A 26,767-nucleotide genomic window follows, 5' to 3' on the forward strand; every position below is an offset into this window, starting at 1 on the left:
TATCCCTTATTTTCATATGTCTTTCTGCGTGGCTGAATTAACCAGGTTGACCTAAAATGGAAGACGCACTGTCAAACTGAGAATGCAAGGTACTCTTTATCATTTGATGATCTAAAGTGTCTTTTTTTTTTTTCTATTTCAGTTCTCTAATCTACGTGAAAGGCACTCTTTGTTGTAAAAAGACAATGGATATAAAAATTTCTTTACCTCGTGGACATATTGTGTATTTTAGGAAGTAAAAAGGATAGACAAAGCGCATTAATACGCATATCTTTACATGCAGCTCTGGTTTTTTCGTTTTCTTTTTTTTTTTTTTTTTTTTTTCTCCTTTATCAATAGGTAGAGTCGTCACTTTAGAACGAATGATGTTAAGTATGAGAAATGCTTGTTTTTTCAGCCTTGTACCAGTCGCCCTTGGGTAGAGTTACGAGTTACACAATATAAACTTAAATTTAATCTTTATCTTCTTTGAGTAAGAGTGTAACAAACAAAGAGACAAGCAAAGAAGAAAACAGAGGGGAGAGGAGGACGGGAACAACCACGGCCACTTCAAGTGTAATTATGATGATACTTTATAAATTTGTATACTACATCAAAAAGTTTGATGTAGAAGATATGGAAGAGATAATAAAGAGTAGTTTTGTTGCAGGTGAACTAGGATTTTGTATGAAAATGTGTAAATGATTATTTAAATTCGAATACCAATTCACTTTATCTTCTTCCAATAACCTGTTAATGTACAATGTGCCCAACTTGTCAACACAGCTTTCACTTAACGAAGCAAACTTTAACCATGTTTTTATATGGCCGTTAATAGAACTTGTTATTAATACAATTGGTAGGAAGCTGGTCTTTGTTTCTGGGAAATACGTTTTGCAGTCCTCCTCCGAAGAGTATAAGGCCGATGCTGTTGCCTTGCACGATGTATTAGAAATAGCCTTATTTGAGACATCAGAAAAGTTCCTTTTAAACGACGGTCCTAAATTTGGTTATGACCACTTAAAAGAGAGCTTCCGGGTGTCTCACTATCTACAATGAAATCATCAAGACATATCATTTCGCTACCGAAGACACAGCATCAGAGTTGAAGATTTCCTTGTTCATGCAAGAGGCAAGTTGTACAATACATTGAATGACTATTTAACTCATTTGTGTTATTAGATGATGCGACTCATTGCGGTCGCTGGAGCTTTGTTCTGCAAAGCTGTATGTTTTAAAGAAAATGTTCAAGTTCATTGTCCCAAGAAGCAAAGAAGATAGCAAAGGTATCTTGGTAATGAGCTACTTTATGTGGTAGTTGAAGGTAAGAGAAAAAAAAAAAGTTAAGAATAAGCTAACTGACACTTTTTGCATGAGGATAGAATCAGTCGACGAATACTGCAGACATTGTGCAACAAATGAAGCAAGAACATGGTGACTATGAGATGCAAAGAATGATAGATGGCGATTTGGAGAGAACATCATTAAAACCATTAATAGACACGGAAATCAAGAAGTCAGACAGAGGCGCCAAATATGGCATTCTTTTGCCAACTGAAAGAGACGAGGATGAAAAGGATGCTTGCTTTGTTAAGCCTTGAAAATAAAAAATAATTTGGACATATTGGTTGTTTGTTTTTTATCCAATTCAGAGAGGTCTAAGCTAAGATAACCTAAATTGGCTGTTTATCCAAGCAGTCATTCAATCTTGAATTAGAATGTTTGATAATGATTTTGCGGAATTTACAGTGATTTAATCTAAGATGAGACGCTTGTAATATGTCTTCGTCAAGAATCTCATGTCTCTTGAGTTTACTTTTAGCAACTGACTAAAACTGCTCTATTGGCGTTCAACTCAGAAGAATAAAGTGGCAAACATATGCATTAATAGCCACACTTTTCAAGCGGTTCTTGGATATCAGCTCGTTTGTGTATAGGAGCGTTGTTCATAAACAAGTCTATGTTGATTGTGTCTAAACATAATGTATTCTTCAAATACCTTAATCTAACGAAGCTATTAATATTTTCGAAGCTTTCTAAACGGATAATTGTAATGGAAGCCTCAAGAGCAACAAAATCATTAACATATAATACTAAAAAATGAATACACTGTAAGCACAAGTCTATTCTTAAATTTAATTTAATATTAAAATTTTTTTTGCAAACTGGGTGCCTGGGCCACTTCTTGGCTTTTCTTTTTTGCTGTTCTTGTTGTCTAGATTTTTTTTTATCTAATGGAACTTCCAACACCAGGACAAATTGTCACATACGACTATAGAACTACTGAGAGTCAAGTCAATCAAGTACAAGACTTGAAAATATTACAGTGGAATGTTGAGAGAAATTACGGTTAGAGAGATGCAATACTGAATATAAACGTTTGATCCTAATAAAAAGTATGACAGAATCTGAGGAAATTATAAAAGTAATTCAAGATCTTGACCCTGATGTCATTATGCTTCAAGAAGTTGATATATTCTGCAAAAGATCAGGCAACCGAGATCACATGCAAGAGCTATGTAGGGCACTTAAATTAAAGGGTGGTTTCGTTTGTGAATTCCAAGAGCTTGATAGTCCCCTTCGAGGGTTACGTGATGCTGTAAGTCTAGAAAAGAAAAAAAAAAGGGGGGGTGACATATTGAACATTAAATAACGCTTGTTAAAAAGGGAGGCGGTGTTCATGGTAATGCTATTTTATCAAAGCATGATATCGAATTCAGAATGCTTGAGCATCGAAAAGAAGCATATGATTGGAACAAGCATGGGAAATGGTTAAGAGAACCAAGAATTGGAAAGTAATGTTCAACTACTCAACTAGATTAAAAACAGACATTAATATCTATATAGGCGATACACATTAGTTGGCACAGTATATGCCCCTTCGCTACCACCCGTACTCTGCTATTGTGTTCATCTAGAGGTTAGATTGAAAGTACAATGTGTTACTATAACATACTAAGGACAACATTAGGTCTTCACGGGCATCATCAACCGAGTACACAATTTCGCTGATATTTTTGAAGATGCCTCAAGTAACGCAGAAAAATACCCACATCAAGTTATCTGTGGTGACTTGAATACGTTGGCTCACTCAATAGCACGCTTTTCACCAAAGTATGCTAGAGATAGATATAGGCTAATGTCTGTAGGCGACACAGAGAGTAATTGGTTTGATCGACATGTCATGGCAGTCTATAGAGACCAACAATATGAGTACAATCTTCGCTTAGCTGGCTCTGGGTTTCCATTTTCAGCCATGCCCGTACGCCTTGTTCGATTCATCTGGCAAATGATTGGACCTAAAATATTCGAAATAATAAGTGGATTTGATGTTGAGACGCTAAAAAGAGCACGAAACCCTGGTTTTTATGATCCTTGGGATCCTAATGAAGTCACCTTACGCAATCCAAATTATTTTGGTCTATTTTCGGCTAAACTTGACTGGACGATGGTAAGATGTATGGACGTGCGTCAAAAGTGGATTGGAAACAGAGACTTTAGCGCTAGTGACCATGCTTATTTGATGCTAAAAGTCAGCCCTGATGACTCTGAGAAGGTTGCGCAGGTTCCAGCCATTTGGAAACTTCGTCGTCAACAATGGCAACCTAATGGATTTGCTCCTTACAGACGCACGGCTATTGGAACCACCTTGTTGACACTAGTTTTAACCTTGCTTTCACAGTGGTTAATTCATATGTATAAGCAATTTATGTTGTAACTAGACATCACTCTATAATTATAGTATATACCGCCTCTCTCTTTCTTTCTTTCTTTCTTTCTTTCTCTCTCTCTCGTTCATTATGCTTCTCAGCGTCATTTAACGTATTAACTTTTAGAATTGTATACTTTTTCAGATAATTATAGCTATTTTATCATATATTCCCCCTTCCTTCCCTTGTTTTCATGTCTAAATAAAAATATCTGTGTGTGTATCTACAAATGTATTATGCCTTAATTAATCATTAGTACTACAAACATCATTGACTATATTTCTAACATTGTTCCCTCGCTTATATTAAAAAAGTATATTTCAGAAAAGCCTCTTTCTATAAAAATAACTATGGGCTTTTTTTCTTACAGAATCTAATGGGAATCAAAATGATTTTCTTCAAAGTAAAGACGCTCCCTATAAAAATACCGGCATCAATTGTTTTATGGTTTAACTTTAAATCATTTAACAATCCAATGTTGATCATTCTCCTTTTTCTAATCTTCGGCCCGGGAAAAGCGCTCTGTCCCCCATAAACACTAAAAAATGAAGTGTCAAAAGAAAAAGAGATGGGAGAACCATACTAAAAGGGGAAACGTCAAGTGATCGAAAATACCTAATATTGCGAAAATAGATGGTATTTACATTTGATCATTGGTGCTGTTTCCTCTATAAAGTTTTCCCTCGCACCACAGAGTCATACCTTTTATCGAGACCGTGGGCAATTCTACCATGTAAATCGGTTTTAACTTTATTCAACTGGTGTAACTGATATGAATGGAATTATCTCACACACATACACAATGTGTATATGTATTGTACTAGAGATTGCCCCGTTGTTGATATCACTGTTACCTGAACTACAAAGCATACTGCTCGAATTACATTCTAATTTTTTACTCATAAATACGCTTAGTCAAATAGATTAGGAGTTTCAAAAAGCACTTTTTATAGTTTCTATTCGACATTATTAGTACCACGCACTCAAATTATCTACTATTGATAAGGAGCCTCTCTTTATCAAAGAAAGGATAAGATGTGATAAAGAAAATGCTAGATTGATAAGACCATATTTCTCTTCTTTTTACTCTTTTTTCTCTTTCTGCAATCATCTTTTATGACATTTTGATGTTCACACAGGACTTTTTTTAGTAAAAATGATCTTTTGACACCATGTGTATGTCGTCAGTAATCTTAGTAATGGTACACAAGTAATCCCTCTTGCGGGAACAGTATAATCAGAGCCTAAAACAGTTCGATCCCAGATTCACAGATGGAAGCTCTTAGTACAACTGAATAACGAATCATTGTGGGGCATATTGACTCTTACTTGATACGGAACTCTTGGGTAACATCTTTAAGACTATAAATGAATCTATTTTTTCGGTCTTTCTTTGTTATTTGCATTATTATTGCTTGTCTTTAATATCTGATTAAATCAATTACCCATTTTGCATTATCCCCTTGTTTACACAAACTAGCTATTCCCACTCTGATAAAAGCGCAGTATATAAATTTCCCTCTTTTGTATATATAAAAAAGAAAGACATGTCAAAACAAGTAAAATCTCAAGACTTGGGCTTCCCTGTCTATATGGTAGCTTGCGCAACAATTGCAGCACTTTCCGGATTCAATGTTGGATGGCATATCAGTATGTATTTATTATTAGATTATATTTAAAATGTCTGTTTTCTTATATAAATCATCAAAAAAAGGTGTGCCGAATATGCCTGAAAAGGTGATTATGGGTATTATCAATGAAGACGGTACAGGTGCTTGTCTGCCAGGCACTTCATCTTCTGGCTCATTGCCCGGATGTTTACCAATGTCCTTCAATACATGGTAAATAAATCTATAGGTCCATCCCATATAATCCGTTAAGACTAGTGAAATTAGGGGTTATACCATTGGTGCCTTTGCCATTGGCGGATTTTTTGGTAGTCTTGCCAGCAAATACATGAACGTCTGGTTCGGCCGACGAGATAATATCATGATATCCTGTCTCTGGATGGTCGTTGGTGGCCTATTATCAGCATGCTCTACTAATATTGGCATGGTACGCTTTTTCATTTATTTTAATATGTAAAGCAGAAAAATTCACGCCTTGCTTTAGTATTCTGTTGGCCGTGCGTTTGTCGGTATTGCCTCTGGCATGTGTGGTTCTTCAGTAGCTATCTATGTCTCAGAAATTTCCACAAAAAAGAGTCGAGGAGCCCTTGGTTCCCTCTTTGAACTGTTTTTAAACCTTGGTATCTTACTTACACAAGTCTGTGGCCGATATATGTCTACTGCACCTACCTGGCGCTTTCTCTGGGCAATTCCTTCTTTCATAGCTGCTATTCAATTCGCCATTATGTATTTCTTCACAGTTGAATGCCCTCGTCGTCTTTGTGCTAACAAGGAGTATGAAAAGGCATGCTCTGCGCTTCAAAAACTGCGTGCAGGTGCTGATGTTGAAGAAGAATTTTCCCTAATACTTGCTGCTCGTCAGCGAGAGATTGAGTCTGCAAAGAAGCAAATGTCTATATGGGATATTATATCCTGTAAAGACAGACATATCTCATGGAATACAGTCATTGTGATGGTCATTCAAGCCTTCAACCAGATTGGCGGTATTGGTCCCATGTCTGTTTACTCTGTCGGCTTCTTTACACAAATCTTTGGTGATGCAACCTTGGCTACCAACATATCTCTTGCTGATGCCTCTGTTAATATTCTTGCTACGTTTATTGCTGTAGTATTTATGCACCGCGTTGGCCGCAAGGGATTTATGCTCATATCTACTGGCGGTACCTGTATTGCTTCTCTCATGATGGTCTTGGGATCAACGCTCAAAGACAAGTCTGGTCATCAAGGCATTGGTGGCCTTGCTATTGCTGCTGCTATTCTCTTTACAGGATCCTACAGTATGGGATGTGGTGTCATCCCCTGGCTCATTGCTCCTGAATTGTTACCTATGCATGCCTTGGCAGCTGGTTCTGCCCTTGGTAATTCCTCCAACTGGCTATTTAACTTTGTGGTCAATACTGTATGGCCACATATGAGCACTGGTCTTGGCACATACAGTTTTATCGTGTTTGTCGTTATTAACTTTTGTGGCTTTGTCTTTATTGCGTTTTTCATGCCAGAGACAACCGGTAAAGACATTGATGATCACAAGAAAGCTGACGTAGTTGACGTTGAACAAAATGCCTCTGTTTCGAGTCAAGATAGCGCTGATTGTAAGCCTAAGCATCATCCTTAACCTTTATTTATATATTATGATATCAGTTTTTCTTTTTGCTTTTTAATTTTTTGTATATGTATAGCCCCTGTAACATATTTTTTTTCTATATATAATAAATATATTTACTTTTTTATTATTATAAAACTTGTATAAAAGAGTAGAAGGCAGCTGCACACATTTTAATACAGATTTAATTCTTTATAAAGTGCTTCATTCTTTGTCTCCAAGAAAAAAAAAGATATATTGTATTTATTCAATTTGATCATCTTTATTTTTTCATAACAAGGCTTTCCCCATAGTAGTGCCACTTAACAGAATGATTTACCAGAGTCTTGGTTGAGTTTTTACTTGTGATATTCTCAGGCCCAGGGTATCAGCTTGTATTACAAGTAGATAATTTACTTTAAACCCACTGATTAGCCATACATTCTAAATAAAAAAGAAACCTGAAATAGATGTTATCAAATTGTCTTGGCCTGCTTTCTTTGTGAAGGGCTAGTAAGTATTCTTTTTGATAGCCAATGTCAAATAGATCTCTTCAAACATTGAAATCGTTCATCTCAGGGCAGATTATAGATACCCATTTAAAATTACCTTTTGTAGACAATAATTAACAATAAAGTTTAGAGATATGGTTACCTGTTTACGACATGTGGCTGAATAGAGTATTTATATCATAAAATATCATTTATTAATGACAATGGGGAGACGATACAAACTGTAACTAGATTAAATTATGTGAAATAATAGAGTCGTCTTTATCAAACTATTTTCTTTTTTCGAAAAAAATAAAGTCAATAAAAATGCTCATAATCAATATTTGCTTTATTCAACCGTTTTAATTTACTTTATCTATAATAGCAAGTCCCTTAACAGCAACATCTCCAGCATCATTCATAATCCATAAATCATAGCTTGGTCCTTCCTTGTCATTTGTTTTCCAACGTCCACTGATAGTGAGCGCTTCATTTACAGCCAGTGGCTTTAAGCATCGGTATTCGAATGACTTGATACGGCGGTCTTTGGTTTGATTATGACCCGCCTGTTGATCAGCATCCTTTGTAGCAAGATACTGATCAAGCTGATTAACCATATATATCAAGGACAATGGACCATGAGTTAAGCAACCTGATGAGCGAATTTAATAAAATACACGTGCCTTATATATTTGAATTTACCTTTTTGCTTTTCAACTTGAGTAGCAAAAGTATGATCATAATGAATCAAATGAGAATTAAACGTAAGAGCAGAGAAGCGGAAGAGAGTAATGGGAGTAGGCGTAACATTGAATGAGAACTCAGGGTTACTCATGACCTCTACGAATAAAAAAGGGCATCAGATTGCTTTCGCTGTCTTGATGCTTTAACTTACCATGAGATGATGACTTATTCTGAGTGATTTTTGAGACTTCTTCTTCTTTACTAGCATCATCTGTAGTATATACCCAGCAGCGACTCTCGGTTAAGGCTAATCCTTGCTTGTTGTGAATTTTACCATCAACCCAAACGAACACACTGTTGCCCTTTTTGATATCCACTTTGCTGAGCTTGGATTCCATCTTTATTTCATCACCCACACGCAAAGGGTTATCTACATTCCATTCAAGTTTGCCTCCTGCCCATTTACGACGGACATAAGGTTCGGGTGGGCTCCATTCCTTATCATAACCGTCCTTTGCGAGCTCCTTTTCGGGCACACGAGGAGGGAAATAGGCTAGATGCCACCCAGGGGGAATTTCAGTACCATGAGCAGGGAATTGGTCATAGTTAAACTTGGGATGATCAAGTGTGTTGCCCAATAAATTGACTTGAGAGGGTGTAATGACATCTGTCTCTACCTTTGTTTTTTGTGAAATTTCCTTCTTCCATGACTCGATATCTTTTTTGCAGGCGGACGTTGAAGAGATGTGTCGTACACGCATGACATTTGGTATAGTACTTAATGCACTATAATTTTTGTTTAAAATGGTTCTTAAAGCTGGCTGACTTGGCTTAATTAATGAATGCATGTTTGATGGGATAAAAGGAAAAAACATATGAAATAAGAGCTAGTAATATAAATATAAACAATACATGACGTCGTTTGTACGTAGAATAGAGTTCTGCATGCCTTTTCAACAAGCTGACGCGGAGAATGAAATAGTGACTTTCATCAATAAAAAGCCCTGCTTTCATTTATTTTAGTGTAACAAAACCAATCTGAAAGGATAGAAAAGGCTTTCTTGCTTAAACGACTGCGATATGTTGCATTATTCACATTATTATTTTATATTTATAGGAATATTACCATCTTGTATATAATTCGTACTTAACATCTTACTTTTAAGATATATAATACACTTAATACGCCTAATGATGTCTGTTGTTGCCTTTGTTTTTTATTTTTGACATTAGTGCTAAAATTGGTGCAAAGGATAGATCCAATTGAATATTGGGAAGCATTACAGGCACCAGAAAATATACCAGAAGTTAGATTAACACTACGGACGCTGCTTCTACCCATTATCTATGATGCTGACCAACAAAGCTTCTCAATCTGCAGTGTCAAGCTAAACATGACATTTATAAAGTTGTCATCTTGGTTTGTTTCTTTTCAAGAGATCAGAGAGATTTTTTTTATTTTTTATTCTAACGTTATGTTGTCAGTTCGATCAACAAAGAACCAAGATCATTCAAGTGTAATTCACATTTTATATCAGAGAATGAACTGGGCAGCCTTAGGTTAAGCAGAGGCTTTAGTAATTTGAAGTTGTATAGTGACTCCACATGCAGTGTTCCAAGGGAGCGACCGTAGTATTAGCCTATTTTCTGGTGGATTTTCTAGTGTATGTAGTGTTGGCCTAAATTTTTCGTCCACCGTTGCTTGTATCTCGATTAAAACAGGAATAAGAGATTTTTGAATAGCTAATTTAGGCTCATATAGAACGTCGCTCCTTGTACTGTTGAGCCATTCACTTGACACAACGCCATAGGTTTCTTCCAGTATATTTAATAATGAATTTACTATTAGATCTATCACTTTTTGTTTTTCAAGATTCTTTTTGACAATATACCTTGTCCTGGTAAGAAAGCGAATGGTAGTTCGAGAGCTAACAGTTCGTTATCTTGTAAGAACATATATAAAAAAGCGAATAAAGCAATCCAAAAAAAAAAAAACTAAATAGACATACCTGTTGCATTCAGCTTTTTATTTGAAATGATCAATTAAGTCGATGCCTTGCGAAGTAAATTTTTATTAAGAAGAGAGAGATTTTATTAAAGTAATTGTGAGTTTTATAGGGATATTAATGTGGTTAATGTGATTATTTATCAATGCTAAACTAGTAGTTACTATTGCTATTTTTATTATTGTAAGTTATTCTCATTAGATGCGGTAGAGGAATGTAAAGTAGAATGTATGCTTTATTATAAGAGTATCTCATCCAACGCGTCGATACTTTCAGTCTAATTCCTTCATTATTGATAAGTAAATAGAAAAGAGAGATTCTTGGCGCACTGTCAAATCTCAAAACAGTGGAATTGCCTACTCATTGAGTAGTGCGCAAGGAGAGCGTAAAGACACGTACTGACAATTTTTTTAAAAAAAAGGCACCTTTGATATTTTTACAGCTTATCTTGGGAGTCACCATCTGCTTCGCCGGACTTGATATAAAATGGTAAACTCATAACTTCTTGAGAACGGTTTATATCACTTTTTTTCGCAGAGAAGGGAATTTTCAAGCCTCTATATACACACAACGCTTTTTGTTTGTGTTAACATGATTTCAATTCCGTGCGGCTGTGAAAAGCACCGCGTTTGTGATAAACTTTATACTAATGAGATCGGCATAAAGACTTACAACTCAGTGAATAGGCAAAGTCACTGCTATCGGAGATCAAAGTTCGATTAAAAATGCAACATTACCATTTGGAGATTTGGAAGCGCGATAAAATCTTTCATATAATACAAATATACAGGCTCCTGGTCAAATCAAGAAAGAATTGGACTTCAAATACTGATGCTTCGGCAATCTAATGGTTGTTTTTCCGCAGCAATGCTAGTCACAATTCGAGATGGCGAAAAAGTATAAAAAGGCGAGCAAAAGGCAGAAATCGTTTTTTTCCTTATCCTCTCAGGCCTTTTGGCTAAGATCAAGTGTAGTATCTGTTCTTTATAGTTTAACAACTATAATGAGGGACATTGTCCCTCTCGTTGTTAATCTAATTTTTCCCGCCGGGAATTCAGAGCTCTGGCTTGCTATCTCTGAATTCCACAGGTGTCCCTTGCCTGACACTACCTGCAAGGTGACGCCGACCTTTTTATACATATTATAAATGAAAAATAAAAGAAGCAAAAAGAGAAGAATTATAATAGAGGGAGAAAAAAGCGGGCAATGAATGTGCAAGCCACAAATAATAACATTCTCTGAAAATCGTTAGCCAGATTATAATTGTCATTAGCCTAAGGGTCTGCCAAAAAAAAAAAAGAATTTCTATAGATGTTAAGAAATGTGTTTTTTCTTGACAAAGGCCACACGGCCCTACAATAAACCAACCATTTATTCTGAACAGCCAATATGAGTTGAGTCAACATGGTTGAGATTTTATTGTCTGAATGTCAATCAATATTCTACTATATGCTCGGTAGAGCTTAAATTTCGAAATGTTTACTCGATTCGTGACCATTTAGAACCATCGCTGTCTAACAAATCTCTGTCTCATAATAGCCCTAAGCCGTGGCTCCCTGAAGTGTTAACATTACATGTTCAAAAGAATGACAAAGGCGAACATCTGCCTCTGTCAAGCGTTCACATGCCCACAAAATTGATAGTCTGAAAGATTGAGAAAATTGCAAAGATAGAATCTGAACCCATTTTCGATACCCGTATGATGAGAGCTGCAAGAGTGAGGAGAATAAGCTGAATACTTGTGAACTAACACTGTAGCAGGAGCTTTCATTTCCTTTTTGCTTCATTTCTTCGTTTAACCAAATTCAAGAAAAGACAGGCATGTCTTGTTTTCAAAAGTCTTTTATCTCGGTAGCTTTTTATATAGAAGACATCTATTGACATTAAAGCTGATACTAAAGCTCTTATAATAACATCAGCATCTTTTTTAAGGGTTGACACAGTATGGCTATTATTTTTACTTGACAGTTGCAGAAATTTTCAGAGAATGTTATTATTTGTGGCTTGCACATTCATTGCCCGCTTTTTTCTCCCTCTATTATAATTCTTCTCTTTTTGCTTCTTTTATTTTTCATTTATAATATGTATAAAAAGGTCGGCGTCACCTTGCAGGTAGTGTCAGGCAAGGGACACCTGTGGAATTCAGAGATAGCAAGCCAGAGCTCTGAATTCCCGGCGGGAAAAATTAGATTAACAACGAGAGGGACAATGTCCCTCATTATAGTTGTTAAACTATAAAGAACAGATACTACACTTGATCTTAGCCAAAAGGCCTGAGAGGATAAGGAAAAAAACGATTTCTGCCTTTTGCTCGCCTTTTTATACTTTTTCGCCATCTCGAATTGTGACTAGCATTGCTGCGGAAAACAAAAGGTGGTTTTACTCTTCAGAACCAATAGATGCAGGCGGTCTTCTTTAACCAATTCAAGCTTGATTCTCGGTATGATACCTTCACTAAGGACGCATAATAGTGAGGTTATTAACTTAATGTCATTTTTATACTTTTCAGTCGACATTTTTTCTTTTCTGTTCTATCCTTCATAATGAAAAAGATATGTATTCTTGACAACTTCAGGGACTGTACAAGTGACTACTATAGTGAACATTGCAAAATAAAACTCAACATCAAATGAAATTTGCGTACTCTATTTCCACTTCAACAGTTTCCTTTTTCTATTTCCTTTCAACATGAGACCACATTGGGCTTTATACAATCAGCCAGTTTCTACCGAGCAATTACAAGATCGTGTCAAGAGAAGATTAGAAATGCCAAATGCTATGGCACCTACACCGAGAGCTAGGCAAATCCAAGTGTTGTCCTGGGTACTCTCAGTTTGTAATATCACTCCAAGTTATGTTGGCAAGTGAAAATAACTTTTTTCTTTCTTTCTAGCATTGACTGGATATATTGTCTTATTTGCTGATTTTGGGCCAGAGAAACACTGCTTTACTCCTGTAAGTAAATAGACACTCATGTCAATATAGTATTAATGGTTATCTCAGGTTCGAAACTGGTTTCAAGAAAAGAAAAAACATTTCTGGAGCTTATCTGAAGAAGAAAAGAGAGAATTAAGAGAACAAGGAAAACTATAATTTTGTTTTTTAATAGAAGTGTAAATAGTATTTATTGTTTTTTGACTCAATAAAAAAAGAGACATACAGAAGGGGTTGAAGGTGATTTGACATTAGTGACTTGCCTGAGTCCTTTTTTTAAACACAGAACCGGGGGTTGTTTTTTTTAAAAAAAAAAGGAGGCTGGATATTTGACACCTTCCTCTTTTTTTGAACAAAAATAACCATGTTCTCTTTGAAGACAGCAGCTAACAAGGTCGTACTTCCTGCCTCTCGTGTTGCCTCTCGCAGATGCATTACTTCCTCTGCTTCCAAGACAGGTATGATACCGAGTTATTTTACCCATAATCTCCATAATTGACATTTGAACTTAGCTTGGATCTCTACTCGTATGGCCCTTGCTTCTGGCAACAGACTTGTAATGATCAACTCAATAAAAGTAAAGATAGACTTGACTTACCTTTTACATTATTCTATAGACTGCTAATCTTCTCAAGGAAGCCTACGTCTCATCCGCTCCTTCTCGTTTGATGTTCTTTGGTAAGCTAGCCCTTTATATACATGTGTGTATATACAGTATTAACATTCATTCAAGGTCGTCGTGGTATGGCCTCTGATGCTGGAGGAAAGTTCTCTCGTGCTAAGCCTCACGTTAACATTGGTACCATTGGTCACGTTGATCACGGTAAGACTACCTTGACTGCTGCCATCACCAAGGTCTTGGCTTCAGATGGTGGTGCTGAGTTCAGAGATTACAGTCAGATCGATAAAGCCCCTGAGGAAAAGGCTCGTGGTATTACCATCTCTACCGCTCACGTTGAATACGAAACCAAGAACCGTCACTATGCTCACGTCGACTGTCCTGGTCACGCCGATTATATCAAGAATATGATTACTGGTGCTGCTCAGGTAAAAATAATAGATTTTATAGTGAAGAAAGCGGCTCTAAACAATACATTAGATGGATGGTGCCATCATTCTTGTCTCTGCCACTGACGGTCAAATGCCTCAAACCCGTGAACACTTGTTGTTGGCCCGTCAAGTTGGTGTTCAAAGCTTGGTTGTCTTTGTCAACAAGGTTGACCAGGTCGATGATCCTGAAATGCTTGAACTTGTCGAAATGGAAATGCGTGATCTTTTGTCTGAATACGGTTTCGACGGTGAAAACACACCCATCATCAAGGGTTCTGCTCTTGCTGCCCTCGAAGGTCGTGACCCCGAGATTGGTGAAGAAAGAGTCCGTGAGTTGATGGACGCTGTTGATGCCCACATTCCTACACCTATCAGAGATTTGGATAAGCCTTTCTTGATGCCTATTGAAGATGTCTTTTCTATTTCTGGTCGTGGTACTGTTGCCACCGGTCGTGTTGAACGTGGTGTTATCACCAAGAACAGTGAAGTTGAAATTGTTGGTATGGGACCTACCGTTAAGACCACCCTTACCGGTATTGAAATGTTCCGTAAGGAATTGGACCGTGGTGAAGCTGGTGACAACATGGGTGCCCTCTTACGTGGTATCAAGCGTGAACAAATCCGTCGTGGTCAAGTCCTCTGTGCCCCTGGTACTGTTAGATCCCACAAGAAGTTCATGGCTCAATTGTATGTCTTGACCAAGGAAGAAGGTGGTCGTCACACTCCTTTTGTCAACAACTACCGTCCTCAAATGTTCGTTCGTACCACTGATGTCACCGTCAGTCTTCAACACCCTGAAGGTACTGAAAACCCCGAAGAGAAGCTCATTATGCCTGGTGACAATGTTGAATTGCAATGTGAACTTGTTCATGATGTTGCTCTTGAAGAAGGTCAACGTTTCACTATTCGTGAAGGTGGTAAGACCGTTGGTACTGGTATTGTTACCAAGATCTTGGAATAAACTTACCCCTTCGCTCTCTCTCTTTGTGTGTGTGTCTGTATCCCTTATTGTATAATACTGTTTCATTCTTTTAGAAAAGAAAAAAAAAAAATACATGAATAAAATATGTCTATATATCATTATTCTTTTTCGTTGGTATACTTGTTTTCAAGTTACATCGGGAGTGAAGAAATAGATGATTTATGGGGGATATTGTAAGAGAAGAAAAGGTTTACATTTAGAGTATTTATTTGTTATCAGTTCGGTATATATGGATATTGGTTCATATATGATATGCTTCTTTTTTTTTTGGTTTTTCTGTTTTTTGTTTTAGTGAGCAATTTCATCAAACAGCATCTCTAATATAATTAAATATTAATATTACATCTTAAATAGATACAAATTATGGTAACTTACGTTTGAGTTGCTCTTTGGTAAGTTGTTCCTTATATCTATCAAAATCAAAGAAACTGTCTGGAATAGGAGGTGCATCAGGCTATTTCAAAATAGTCAGCATATAACTATAGAGTCTACCTCTTGTTTTTTGCTTTACCTCATCATCAGGATCATGATACTAATATCAAGAAGGTCAATAAGAGTACTTTTAATTTGTAATGTCAACTTACTGGTTCAAGGTATGGATGCTTTAATGCTTCTTCAACTGTTATTCTTTTTTCTGGATTGAATGTCAATAACTTTTCAAGTAAATCAACAGCTAATAATAAGATTAATAAGCTATTTATCACTCATATACGTGTAATATGTCTAAATACCTAACGGATTTGCATTAGGAAGCAGTCTTGAGAATGGAATCCTCTTTTTGAAAGGTAAGCTACGAATATAGTCTCTAGCCTAAGTGCCAATATGATGAGTCACACACCATTCCCACACTATTCATATATTCACTTACTCGACGACTCTTGATTCCATAGAAATCATCCATGGTGGGTGTACCAAGTACATCCAAAATTAAAGTTAATTGATGGTGATAGTCTCGACCAGGGAACAATGGTTTACCACTGAGCATTTCTGCTAATATGCAACCCACTGACCAAACATCAATGGCCTTTGTATATTCCTTAAATGTAAGCATAATCTCAGGTGCTCGATACCAACGGGTGGCGACATATTCTGTCATGAAACCACTGTTTTCATCTGCTGAATTAGACGATCTTGCTAAACCCAAGTCACAAATCTATTCCCATATTACTACTACTGCATTGTATATGTATACGTATTCAAAAGTTACCTTTAAATCACAGTTGGCATTAAGTAACAGGTTTGATGGCTTCAAATCACGGTGAAGCACATTAGCTGAGTGCATTGCCTTTAATGCTCGAAGTGTTTGATAAGTGAAATATTGACAATGATCGTCTGACAGGTCTTGTGTACGAATGACACGGTGCATGTCAGTTTCCATTAGTTCCTGAATGAGATATCTAACAAGTTTAAAAGTTTAATAATATGAGTAGCGGTCTGCTATTGCTTTTTCTTACACTTCTGTAAAGTCCTCAATAGATTTTGGTTTCATGATGTCAAGAATGGAGATAATCTATAAAGAAAGTTAGTTGTTTTATTTAACAAAGATGGAGAAAGTAGTGTTTACATTTTCATGGTTAAAGTACTTTAACAGCTTAATTTCGCGAAGTGTTCTCAAGCAAAACATGGCATGATCAAAGGGTAAAATACGCTTGATGGCTACCATTTGACCTGTAGGTTTATGAACAGCCGAGCTATATATAATATTATATAAATGAAGCGTGAAGAATAGGAGTGTATTTACCAAACAACACCATAGGCGCCTTCGCCAACTATATCTACTACATCATACTGGTCACCACCATTAAAGTGTTTGAGACGGGCAGCAATCTCTTCTCTTCGAGACATTCAATAAGGAGAGAGAGAGGGATGAATTTTACTGCTGGGTTAAAAGTCAGTAATAAAGCTGAGAATGAAATCAAAGGAACATCAAAAAAAAGAATCAGGGTAAAGCATAAAAAAGGGGGATGTAGTACAAGCAGACCTGTATGAATTCTGGCACCAATTAGAGCGGACTGATTCCAATTCGAGTAAGCGGGTGCGCCAGTCCAAAGATTTTAGTGCTAAAGACACGTTTTTTTCATTTTCTGAATAATGAAATTCCTTCAGTTAATCAGACAGTCAAGAAATATGCTTTTAGCCCAAAGCCACCACTCTCCATCATCCAAGTTTAAGCATATAATTATAGTTGATTTTATTTTATGTAACATATCTTTATCCAAGATAAAAGGGTCACTATAAGGAAAGGAGAATATCAACAAACTTGTCTTCAAGCACGCGTATTAACGCCATCAGCAGATCAGTGGCTATTACAGTTACTTTTTTAGCAGTTGTAGATATTAATTTGCATCCTTATCAATTGCTTTCTGCAACATTAAACTTTAATATGTCTACAAACCTTTTGTATGCTATTGATCACACATTGTAAGAAGTAATGGTAAGCAAGATAAATAAATCACATATTTAGGAAATATCACAGACATCAACAGATCATTAAAGTGAATATATGGCTAGTAGCTGATGAATGAAAAGAGGAAAGAAAGAGACGCATAAGCATAAAGCACTTTATATATTCATACAGAAAGGCTGCCAGCGCGCTCTCCTTCTTCAAATGCTCTGTTATTTATAAATAATGACTCATCTCGGCGGATGTTATGAAGTAGAAGAAGCTAATTGATGATTTCTATAATGATTACAACAACGATTGATTATTATGGATTACAATTGAAAGCAGTAAATATATAAAACGGCATTAAACCTAGAACAGAAATACCAAATACCAGTCAACTCAATTCATGAAATAGGCTAATTTGGTAAATTTTATGAGTTTTAAATGGAAAAGAGTCAAAGAGAACAGAAGAATTAGTTCCAATGGAAATCTGAGGCTTGCCATATTTGGAAAAAGCACTTCTTTTTTATATATAGTGAAGATTTCAACTCTTCACGTAATTATAGTCCCCATAAGCAATCGTATGGATTGTTAACAATTTGCGGTGTCGTTTAGTAAACAAAATAAATTCAGAATATGTATATGTAAAATGCGTGTACATTTAGCAAAAACCGGAAAAACCAGTACTAGCCCTTCTTTCTTGATGAACACTGGTTTTCTCAATACCTGTGGAATCAACTTCCATGGAGGGTGCAAGTAGAGGCCTTTCTGAGGCCACCTCTGTTTGAAGGCGTCGATAGCTAGGCAGACGGATCGGGCATTCGTCTCCAGTAACATGATAGGCGGGTGTTTTCCCTTGACGCAAAGGCATCCAGGTCCATCTTCCATCTCTGTTGAAGCATTTTGAAAAAGCGTCTCGACAGAGTCCATTCGTAAAGAGGCTTCTGTCGTATACTTAAATTGTCCGCTTCTATGTTTTGCACTCCTGGTACGTGAAAGTACCTTGCCTGAAGATGATGCTCTGTTATACGCTGCTGTATCTCTAACGTCAATGGTTGTAGTAAGGCTGATGCTGTCCCACCCGGCTTCTTTGCATGCTTTAGAGCGATCACGTTGTCGGTGTAAATATGAAATAGCTCGCCTTGGTTTCTTCCTGCGTACATTTGAATCGCAAAAAGAACTGTCTTCAGTTCCCTTACGTTGATTGAAGTTTTTCTTTCTTCCTGGGACCAGAATCCGTTTGTTCGTATTTAGTTTGATGCTACTGCCCAGCCTGTGTCTGAGGTGTTCACATATATCTCCACTTTCGGCTCCTTGTCGCTCTGTGTTGGCCGTATAGACAGACCGTTCTTTAATGTTGCCTTCTCTATCCACCAGTTCAACTCATTTCATGCTTGTGTCGATATCTCACAGTTCTTCTCTCAGTTGTATCCTTGAATCTTCGATGCTCAGGCCAGATCTCTCTGTAGAAGTCGTACTCTGGGTAGCGCTTCACTCATTGCCGGCATCATAGCTGTAATCTTCCCCAATAAGCTCGCTATCCATCTGCACAAGAGTTTCCTTGTCGCACTTTTCAGTTGACGAACTCGGGTCACTAGTTTGGAAATCTTCTTTGGTGGCACACGAATTTCCATCTTGTGGCTGTTGAACGTGAATCCGAGGAAATCTTGCGATTACTTGGGTTCCAAGTTGTTCTTCCTGTAGTTGATGATAAATCCTAGTTGCGACAAATGGTTGAGTGCCACTTGCACATTGGTATTCATTTTTTCCTTCGATTTTGCTAACAAACAAACATCATTCAGGCAATATACCACTCGCATACCCTTGGCTCGGATGGCTCCATTGCAAAGCGCATTAGCTTTGAAAACACTCTCGGGATTACATTCAATCCAAATGCCAGGGACTGATATCGGTATACAATACTGACGTGTTTGATGAGATAACCATTATGATAACTCGAGTATAATCTTACAGTGGAGTATATATTCTACTATACATCCCTCTATTGCATCTGATAAGAATAACTTATAATAATAGTAGCTATAGCAGCTATTAGTATATCAATAACAATATAAGTATAAATAATGTCAGTGACGACAATAATATAAATAGCGGCCAAAGATCCTCTAACGAAGTAAATTCTCACACAAACTTAATTTAATAATATTCAGCTCTTCTTAATAAAGAATCTAATTCGCAAGTCATCGACTTAATATTCTTTTTACAATAACAACTAAAGCTGAATACAACACCAGGATAGTCAGTACACAAATGAAATAGAAGTGCCGGATCATCTAGCAGGTCGATCAAGAGTGAAGAATTGGTTGATGGTTTGAGTTAGGGATGGATGATGAGTAAACGATAACTTCTAACAGTAACAAACCTGTTTTTGTTTGCGTTGCACAAGCTGTATGTTTATACATCACTCTCACAGCATTGTAGTACAGATTACAAGCGTGATGACACTCTCTTTTGTATACAGTAGTTATTTTGAGAATAAAGCGCACCTAGAAAGCCTATAACCACATCTGAGATCGGATTATAAGTCACGGCAATTGTGGCAGGTACAGCGCGCAGTATATCTTTTTTAACGAGTCCAAAAAGGAATGTATTTATTTTATGATCGACATCGAACATAGTAAGATTAAAAAGTACAGTAATGAAACTTTTTTTTATCTTCTTGAAAAAGAGTAAAAACAGACAAAGAGAATAAGAATAAACTATGGGAGGGGATGAGTGGGAACAATCAAGATCACTTGGAGTGTAGTTATGATGATGCATATAATGTATCAAAAAAATCGCTTCAATCAAGGACAAGTCCATCGAGCTCTTCTGTTCTTCTTGCTTGATTAATCTTTCCCAGAAATACTCTTTTACATACTACTTTATATATATACATATGTATTATTTCTTTCTTTCCTTTATCTACTACTTTAAAAAACCAAAAAACATTGCAGAATTTAAAAATCCAAAATCACTTTGTGATTGATCATATCAGCACTTTAGTAAAACTGATCTACAGTTTCATACAAAAAAGGAAATAGAAATACGTGTATAAATATGTTGAGTTAACGTTTTCCTTTTTTCTTTATAGTTTAAAATGTTTAAAAACAAGTTTGGAAAATGTTACTGTAACAAGAAGCGTAAGTCTGTGATGTTTACAACAATAGTGTCATTAGGGCAAAGTTCAGTGCCTAATAAGCTGAACAAGTTTATTTGCGTGTCTCTTTTAGTAGTGACTTGATACTTTGATTGTTGAAGAAGGTTGTAGAGGGTAGAGTTCTTTCGGTGTCCGGTAAGAAAATATATATGCGTAGTAGCAGCAATGCAAGCTAATTGTTTATAGGCACCGGAAGAATAAACGAAAGGATGACGTACAGATGGCATATACATTAAAACATTGTTGATGTGGAGGAAGTTTACTGGGTTGATGAGAAGAAAATCATAAAAAAAAGAAGTCGAAGATAGTAGCTTTGAGGCTGCAGCAGTGCTGAAGCATGTGCTTCAGTACTGGCGGGACAATGACGTTGTCCAGAATTACGTGGGGCGCGAGGTTTGCCTCGAAAAATTCAAATCGTTGATGACTGAATCAAGAGTGGAGGTGAAAGATATCGACGAGCCAGAAGAAGTGAAGAAGAAGGCTAACAAACTATCAAAGTCTTTCCACGGCTGCGTACAAGTTTTCAAAATTATAACGTACGAAAGTGCTCTACTGTGTTCTCCCTTGGTAACTTAATAAAAAAGTAACAGCAACATACAACAGTCTCCATAAAGCTAACTGAGTAGCTCTATACTAGAAATACTTTTCGCTTATGTCTCTTCAATTACTACATTTACAGTGGGCTCTTAATGACGGAATACCTATCAGGATCACAAATGAAATTCTATAATCAAGGATATTCTGTAATAAAGCTTATACATTGACAATTGAGATGAATATCGCAGGAAATTTAAAGCGGTGGCTGTGAAATCCTTCGAAAATGGTATTCCAATATCACGAATATTCCGTAATCAAGAGTCTACTGTATTTCATATAAAATAAGGGCATTTTTAAATTTCTGCCCTCCAAGCATCTAAGGCTGCTATGATTGACTGAGAAAGCCTGTAAGAAGAAACTATGCTACTACTATTTGTTGGAGAAGCATTCGCCTGTGTATCTTCGCTTGTAGGATCACTACCAGACGTTCCTGTAACCATCTGTCAACTAACGTCCAAACCTTGCTGAAAGAAGTCAACCATGAACTGCTGAATCGTGCTGTTAATCTGCTTCTTGTAATTCTCGGCGTTGTTCTTATTTTCAGTTCTTAAAGCCTGAAATTCTGTTGACGAAGCAATGATTCCAGTCCATACAACAGACGTTAACTGAGGCTTCTTGATTTGTTCTTCTGAGCGTATATTCTCGACAATCCACAAAAGAAAATACCAGAACCTTTAGCTCTTAAAAAGGCTCCATGCAGCACGAGGAAAGAAGTAGTCACCAGAGGTGGAGAAAATGCCAGCGATTACGCACTTAGCTTGCTTAGGCGAGCTATTAAGATAGAAGCATACCGTACGATCTTTGCTCCAACGAACCAGCTGTCTTTACTGGTTATCAGAAACCATGTTGTCATTAATCAAGTTAACACACTGCCACGATTGACGTGAGTAACTTCGAAGGAGTGAATATCCACTGCATTAAGAGCCCTCTTGTAAGCCTTGTGCTGTTTTTGATAGGTGATTTCTTCAAAGCAATTTCGGTCATTCAAGACAAGATGCCATACCATTTTTGCCGTGTTCCAGATATTACAGTCGTTTCACTGCCAAAATGAGGATTTGTTAAAAAAATATTCAATGTATTCTGATATTCCTTGATTTTCTAGTAGAAATACTAAAAAGAGAAAACATAGCATAAGGATAGGGCTTACAGTAGTTTCAAAGAGATTGATGTTGAACAAAGAGTAAAAAGTGTACCTTTCTTTTGTATAGCTTTTTGAAGCCTTGGTGCCTTGATTTTATTAATTACTATATTAAGAAAATAAGCCGGATCTTGGCATAAGAGACATTATCTTATTGGATAAGCCGTCTTCTAAATGTTATGGGTTACAGATGAGTCTTTGTAGATTATTTTATTACAGTAATTTTTAAGGCATTTTTATTTTTAGCTGACAGACTAAAAAAATACTTTTTCAAAAAGGAAATCTGCCAAAGATTTTTGAGTTCCGACAGGTATTTTTTTGAGTCAGAGTTGAGTCTGAAGGTTCATATACTATAAAAAAGAGATGTATTTTCTTTTCCTTTTTTTTTTTTTTTGTTTGTTATTCAAATGTCACAATTTCAGCAACACGAATGCGAGGATGCCCCAGGGAACGGCGCACAAAAATTAACGACTATTCAAGAGACATTTAATCTATCTGAACTTCAACCAGCCAATGATCCATCGCAGCACTTAGCACAGGATATGCCTATTGTTGATCTACAACCAGCCCAAGTCCAGCAGACATCGGATGCTCCATTAACTGGTGTTTACTCAAGTTCTGGATTTGACATGGTAGGCATTTTATCTCGACTTGTCAATAGGTATATTTAGTAAAATACCATACAATGTCAGCATATATATAATGCTTTAACAGACCGAATCCACAAATCAATCTGGGTCCTATTGATATGTCCTGCTCCTTTTTGGTCACGGATGCTCGTCAGTTTGATTGTCCCATCGTATATTGTTCACCCACATTTGAACACTTGACAGGTTATCATGAAAATGAAATTGTCGGACGAAATTGTCGTTTCTTACAAGCTCCTGATGGTCAAGTAACATGTGGGTCGCGCAGGACGTATACTGATAATCAAGCTGTTTACCACTTGAAAGCACAAATGTTGCAAAACAAGGAACACCAAGCAAGTATTATCAACTATAGAAAAGGAGGACAGGTAAAAAGAGTGTCAAAGGGAGAAAGAGAGGGAAGTCTGTGAACTAATCCATGTATGTATGCTTGTGATAGCCCTTTGTCAATTTGGTTACAGTTATTCCCATCACGGACGATAATAATCAAGTGTGCTTCTTTGTTGGGTTACAAGTTGACCTTGTAGAACAACCAAATGCTATCCTAGAAAAAATGAAAAGTGAGAACTAAAGTTGTAGAAAGATATTTATGTTAAGATATGTTGTAACCATAGACGGCACTTATATGGTCAACTATCAGCAAATGAACATTCCTCCTTATATTCCTGGAAGCAGTAAAGTATCTGTGTAACCTTAGTATCAAAGACTCACTCTTGTGTTTATAGGCTTCAGTTCGGAGCCAGTGGACGACTATTTCCGAGAACTGCCAACCATTGCTCCTGCCTCAGGGACCTTGGCCTCTCCTGAAATATTGGAACTTGTCAACTGTAGTGGCGAAAATGAACAGCAATTACAGCAACAGTGGAATAAGCTCCTTTTGGATCAATCTGAGGACTTTATCCATGTCTTATCTCTCAAGGGCTTTTTCCTTTACTGTTCTCGTTCTACTTCCCATTTGTTAGAACATGACCCTGAAGAACTTGTTGGGCATCCTCTGTCATCTATCTGCCATCCTTCCGATATTGTACCTGTGATGCGTGAAGTGAAAGAGGCCGCTGGTAATCCCGATAAAGTTGTCAGTCTCATCTACCGTGTCCGTCGAAAGTACTCTGGATACATGTGGATAGAATGCCAAGGCAAGATTCATATTGATCAAAGCAAAGGTCGCAAATGTCTTATTTTGGCTGGCCGTGAGAGACCAATGTACCAGATGCTTCGTAAAGAAATGGTTCATGCTCCTAACGTTGCGACTGGTTCTGAATTTTGGGCAAAGGCAAGTTTGAGCGGACTCTTCTTGCATGTAACATCTACGAGTGAAGAAGTCGTTGGTTTTGCTGCTGATGACTTAAAGGGTGCTACACTATATCAATACGTTGGTGATAACAATGTCCGTGATATCACTCGTGCCTTGGAGCTGGTAAAGGATGGACATATCGTTAATTTACATCATACCATGCAAAACAAGAAGGGAGAATATATTCCTATTTTCTCCACATTTTATCCAGGAGATACCTCTCCAGGTGTTGGTCGTCCTTCCTTTGTTCTTGCACAAATCAGAGCCAAGGAATCTGCATCTATTGATGGATGCCCTGTTCTAGAGTCAGTCTCTCCTGATGTCCACGGCGAAGACAATGATGAGAATCTTTTTGCGGAATTAGAGACGGTCAGAGGTACCTCATGGCAATATGAACTACATCAGCTTCAATTAGCAAATCGAAAATTGAAGGAGCAGCTTGAGAGTTATATCAATCCCAAGACTAAAAAGGTACAAAAAAAAAAAGTAGACTATATACTTATAAGATATACAGCAAAGGAAAAAGCGGACAGCTGATTCAAGTGATATTCCCAAGATGTGTGCTCAGTGTCAAAGCACTGATTCTCCCGAATGGAGAAAGGGTCCTAATGGTCCAAAAGAATTATGTAATGCGTGTGGCCTTCGTTATGCAAAAGCTTTGGCTGCACAAAAGTCAGATACTGTTAACTCTCAGCAGTAAATGCAAGACGTGTATGTGTGTGTATTGTTTTTTAAAGATCGTTTGCATATTTTATATCTTCAATAAAAGTTTTTTATATCATTTAAGCAGCTAAAGAGAAGGGGTGAGTACATGATCAAACTCATTCATACTGTCATCATTTCACCGTCGATCAATCGCCATATATTCGATTCAGTGTCCAACATCACCGTCTGATGTTGTAGATAGCATGATCACTGACAAAAAGAATAGAAAGAGTGCATGTGGTATGTATTGTGTATAAATAAGCTACTTTTATGAGTATCTAGTGTATTTTACAAGGGCGGCTTGAAAAATCAAAGGAATGACAACCTTAAATGATGCTGGATAAACGCTCGCAAACACAGTAACAATACTTGAGACTAACGAATCCTTTACGCTTAAAACTACTACATCCTGTGTCTCAACTCTCAAATTGAGTTACGTTGGAAGTACAACTTTGATTGCAAGCCTTATTCAGCGTCGCATATCACCACCATTGTGTTTGATAAGTTCAACGGTTTTAGACAGCACCCAAGACACATCATTCATTAAGGCATTTGAACTACCTTTTTTATTTATTTTTTTTTAAAAAAAATTAAAGCCTATAGCATCTCAATGCTTTCTTGTTCTCTTTTTTGGTATAGATTTTTTATTAAAAAGAGCTGAATATTATTAAATTAGGTTTGAGTGATTGTTTATATGGGAGATTATATGTTGTCAGCATGACTGAATGTTGTCAATGTGATTATTTATCAATTTTATACTAGTAGCTACTATCGTTATCAGCATATTATAAGTCATTCTTATCAGATGCAATAGAAGAAAGTAGAATGTATGGTCTACTATAATATATAGAGTATTATAATGATTCATATCAAACACATCAGACATCCTTAAGAAGGAGTAGGATTTTGTACTTTTTAGAACTTTTCAAGTTCATCGCTCCGACATGAAAAACACAATCTAGATAGTATAAATGGTTGCAGGCTATGTTTTTCAGATCAAATTCTTGATGTTATAAGTATCAAGTTGACTGTGATGAAAAACACAGAAGCTACTGATGACTGCCGTGTCCTGGAACAACCATAGGCTCATTTACTTGGGCAATTTTTTCTTGATGAGAGTGTAACAATTGATGAGTAAAGGTTGAGATAACTTGATAGTACGAAATGTAATGAAAAGGAGGGCTCTGTTTGTACTTTTGACTAAAACTGCAGTGCCTCGCTTACTGCGAGATTATTACTAGCTTACTCTAATTGATTCCTTTTTCTTATTTTTCTTATTGTAGAGACTATTATCTATCTTTTTTTCACTTGTCTCATTTATTTTTGTTTATAAACTTTAAGTGCAGCATCTGAAAAAAAAAAAAGGGCTTACTTTAAAATTGCCCTCTTTCTCTCTCCTGTTACTATATTTAACTTGTTCATTTTGTCCCCTTTTCTCTAATTCATCTAATGTCAAACTATCCACCACAAAAGTATGGATATTATGAATCAGGAAACGTTAATGATGAAATGGACGAAATGCTAAACTCTTTAGTGGGTTCTAACTCACACACTATGGCTCCGTCTCATCATGGTTCGAGTCATTATGGTCCCGAGTACAGCAACCACAATGTAAATAGTATATATATATTTTTAGTAGAACTTTTTTTTTATAACTTTTGCACGTAGAACAACTATTATAATGATAATAGATATTATATGGAAAATAGCAGTAATACGAACTATCCTCCTCCTGTTCCTCCTCGTTATGATGGCTATCAGTCAACTGAGCCTACGGGATCCAACAAGTATTAT

The 26,767-nt window shown here is 36.7% G+C and overlaps 9 protein-coding genes across 9 annotated transcripts; 6 read left to right on the top strand and 3 right to left on the bottom strand.

The window, feature by feature from the left end:
* The first annotated feature begins 1,196 nt into the window (after window positions 1-1,196).
* Window positions 1,197-1,617, top strand: RHIMIDRAFT_276683 (uncharacterized protein). Its single transcript, XM_023612641.1, has 2 exons — window positions 1,197-1,303; window positions 1,362-1,617. The coding sequence occupies exon 2, from the start codon at window positions 1,398-1,400 to the stop codon at window positions 1,578-1,580; it is 183 nt and encodes a 60-aa protein (XP_023468628.1). The 5' UTR covers window positions 1,197-1,303; window positions 1,362-1,397; the 3' UTR covers window positions 1,581-1,617.
* A 494-nt stretch (window positions 1,618-2,111) lies between these two features.
* Window positions 2,112-3,755, top strand: RHIMIDRAFT_312102 (uncharacterized protein). The gene is made up of 5 exons (XM_023614780.1): window positions 2,112-2,328; window positions 2,385-2,578; window positions 2,647-2,774; window positions 2,827-2,899; window positions 2,951-3,755. The coding sequence occupies exons 1-5, from the start codon at window positions 2,214-2,216 to the stop codon at window positions 3,695-3,697; spliced, it is 1,257 nt and encodes a 418-aa protein (XP_023468629.1). The 5' UTR covers window positions 2,112-2,213; the 3' UTR covers window positions 3,698-3,755.
* A 1,614-nt stretch (window positions 3,756-5,369) lies between these two features.
* RHIMIDRAFT_304413 (general substrate transporter) lies at window positions 5,370-6,932 on the top strand (the record flags this gene model as incomplete). Its single annotated transcript, XM_023614446.1, has 3 exons — window positions 5,370-5,530; window positions 5,585-5,744; window positions 5,802-6,932. The coding sequence occupies 3 exons, from the start codon at window positions 5,370-5,372 to the stop codon at window positions 6,930-6,932; spliced, it is 1,452 nt and encodes a 483-aa protein (XP_023468630.1).
* Window positions 6,933-7,752: 820 nt separating this feature from the next.
* RHIMIDRAFT_235679 (uncharacterized protein) lies at window positions 7,753-8,922 on the bottom strand (the record flags this gene model as incomplete). Its single annotated transcript, XM_023608393.1, has 3 exons — window positions 7,753-8,042; window positions 8,093-8,230; window positions 8,286-8,922. The coding sequence occupies 3 exons, from the start codon at window positions 8,920-8,922 to the stop codon at window positions 7,753-7,755; spliced, it is 1,065 nt and encodes a 354-aa protein (XP_023468631.1).
* A 713-nt stretch (window positions 8,923-9,635) lies between these two features.
* RHIMIDRAFT_235680 (uncharacterized protein) lies at window positions 9,636-10,030 on the bottom strand (the record flags this gene model as incomplete). Its single annotated transcript, XM_023608394.1, has 2 exons — window positions 9,636-9,916; window positions 9,967-10,030. The coding sequence occupies 2 exons, from the start codon at window positions 10,028-10,030 to the stop codon at window positions 9,636-9,638; spliced, it is 345 nt and encodes a 114-aa protein (XP_023468632.1).
* A 2,604-nt stretch (window positions 10,031-12,634) lies between these two features.
* Window positions 12,635-13,294, top strand: RHIMIDRAFT_107871 (uncharacterized protein). The gene is made up of 3 exons (XM_023605197.1): window positions 12,635-12,916; window positions 12,974-13,035; window positions 13,084-13,294. Exons 1-3 carry the CDS (start codon window positions 12,769-12,771, stop codon window positions 13,171-13,173), a joined length of 300 nt encoding a protein of 99 aa, XP_023468633.1. The 5' UTR covers window positions 12,635-12,768; the 3' UTR covers window positions 13,174-13,294.
* A 464-nt stretch (window positions 13,295-13,758) lies between these two features.
* On the top strand, window positions 13,759-15,025 carry RHIMIDRAFT_287089 (translation elongation factor Tu (EF-TU); the record flags this gene model as incomplete). Its single annotated transcript, XM_023613441.1, has 2 exons — window positions 13,759-14,061; window positions 14,114-15,025. 2 exons carry the CDS (start codon window positions 13,759-13,761, stop codon window positions 15,023-15,025), a joined length of 1,215 nt encoding a protein of 404 aa, XP_023468634.1.
* A 167-nt stretch (window positions 15,026-15,192) lies between these two features.
* Window positions 15,193-16,930, bottom strand: RHIMIDRAFT_107877 (MAP kinase). The gene is made up of 10 exons (XM_023605198.1): window positions 16,788-16,930; window positions 16,611-16,737; window positions 16,501-16,556; window positions 16,254-16,443; window positions 15,915-16,199; window positions 15,778-15,856; window positions 15,631-15,719; window positions 15,558-15,578; window positions 15,422-15,500; window positions 15,193-15,363 (listed from the first exon to the last, which is right to left on the bottom strand). Exons 1-10 carry the CDS (start codon window positions 16,889-16,891, stop codon window positions 15,335-15,337), a joined length of 1,059 nt encoding a protein of 352 aa, XP_023468635.1. The 5' UTR covers window positions 16,892-16,930; the 3' UTR covers window positions 15,193-15,334.
* A 5,939-nt stretch (window positions 16,931-22,869) lies between these two features.
* Window positions 22,870-24,968, top strand: RHIMIDRAFT_287091 (putative white-collar-1a protein; the record flags this gene model as incomplete). Its single annotated transcript, XM_023613442.1, has 6 exons — window positions 22,870-22,988; window positions 23,042-23,342; window positions 23,414-23,534; window positions 23,589-23,648; window positions 23,700-24,739; window positions 24,783-24,968. The coding sequence occupies 6 exons, from the start codon at window positions 22,870-22,872 to the stop codon at window positions 24,966-24,968; spliced, it is 1,827 nt and encodes a 608-aa protein (XP_023468636.1).
* Between the last annotated feature and the right edge of the window lie 1,799 nt (window positions 24,969-26,767).

Source organism: Rhizopus microsporus (assembly GCF_002708625.1).
Source record: "Rhizopus microsporus ATCC 52813 unplaced genomic scaffold scaffold_4, whole genome shotgun sequence".
Lineage (NCBI taxonomy): Eukaryota > Fungi > Mucoromycota > Mucoromycetes > Mucorales > Rhizopodaceae > Rhizopus > Rhizopus microsporus.

Bases quoted from the DNA above. Each gene is read 5' to 3' on its own strand.
- RHIMIDRAFT_276683 (XM_023612641.1), top strand. From the start codon at position 1,398: ATGAAGCAAGAACATGGTGACTATGAGATGCAAAGAATGATAGATGGC.
- RHIMIDRAFT_312102 (XM_023614780.1), top strand. From the start codon at position 2,214: ATGGAACTTCCAACACCAGGACAAATTGTCACATACGACTATAGAACT. The intron at 2,329-2,384 runs GTTAGAGAGATG...AAAGTATGACAG, and splicing joins GAATGTTGAGAGAAATTACG to AATCTGAGGAAATTATAAAA. The intron at 2,900-2,950 runs GTTAGATTGAAA...GGACAACATTAG, and splicing joins GCTATTGTGTTCATCTAGAG to GTCTTCACGGGCATCATCAA.
- RHIMIDRAFT_107871 (XM_023605197.1), top strand. From the start codon at position 12,769: ATGAGACCACATTGGGCTTTATACAATCAGCCAGTTTCTACCGAGCAA. The intron at 12,917-12,973 runs GTAATATCACTC...CTTTCTTTCTAG, and splicing joins GTCCTGGGTACTCTCAGTTT to CATTGACTGGATATATTGTC. The intron at 13,036-13,083 runs GTAAGTAAATAG...TGGTTATCTCAG, and splicing joins AGAAACACTGCTTTACTCCT to GTTCGAAACTGGTTTCAAGA.
- RHIMIDRAFT_107877 (XM_023605198.1), bottom strand. From the start codon at position 16,891: ATGTCTCGAAGAGAAGAGATTGCTGCCCGTCTCAAACACTTTAATGGT. The intron at 16,557-16,610 runs GTAAACACTACT...CTTTCTTTATAG, and splicing joins AGTACTTTAACCATGAAAAT to ATTATCTCCATTCTTGACAT. The intron at 16,444-16,500 runs GTAAGAAAAAGC...TAAACTTGTTAG, and splicing joins ATTGAGGACTTTACAGAAGT to ATATCTCATTCAGGAACTAA.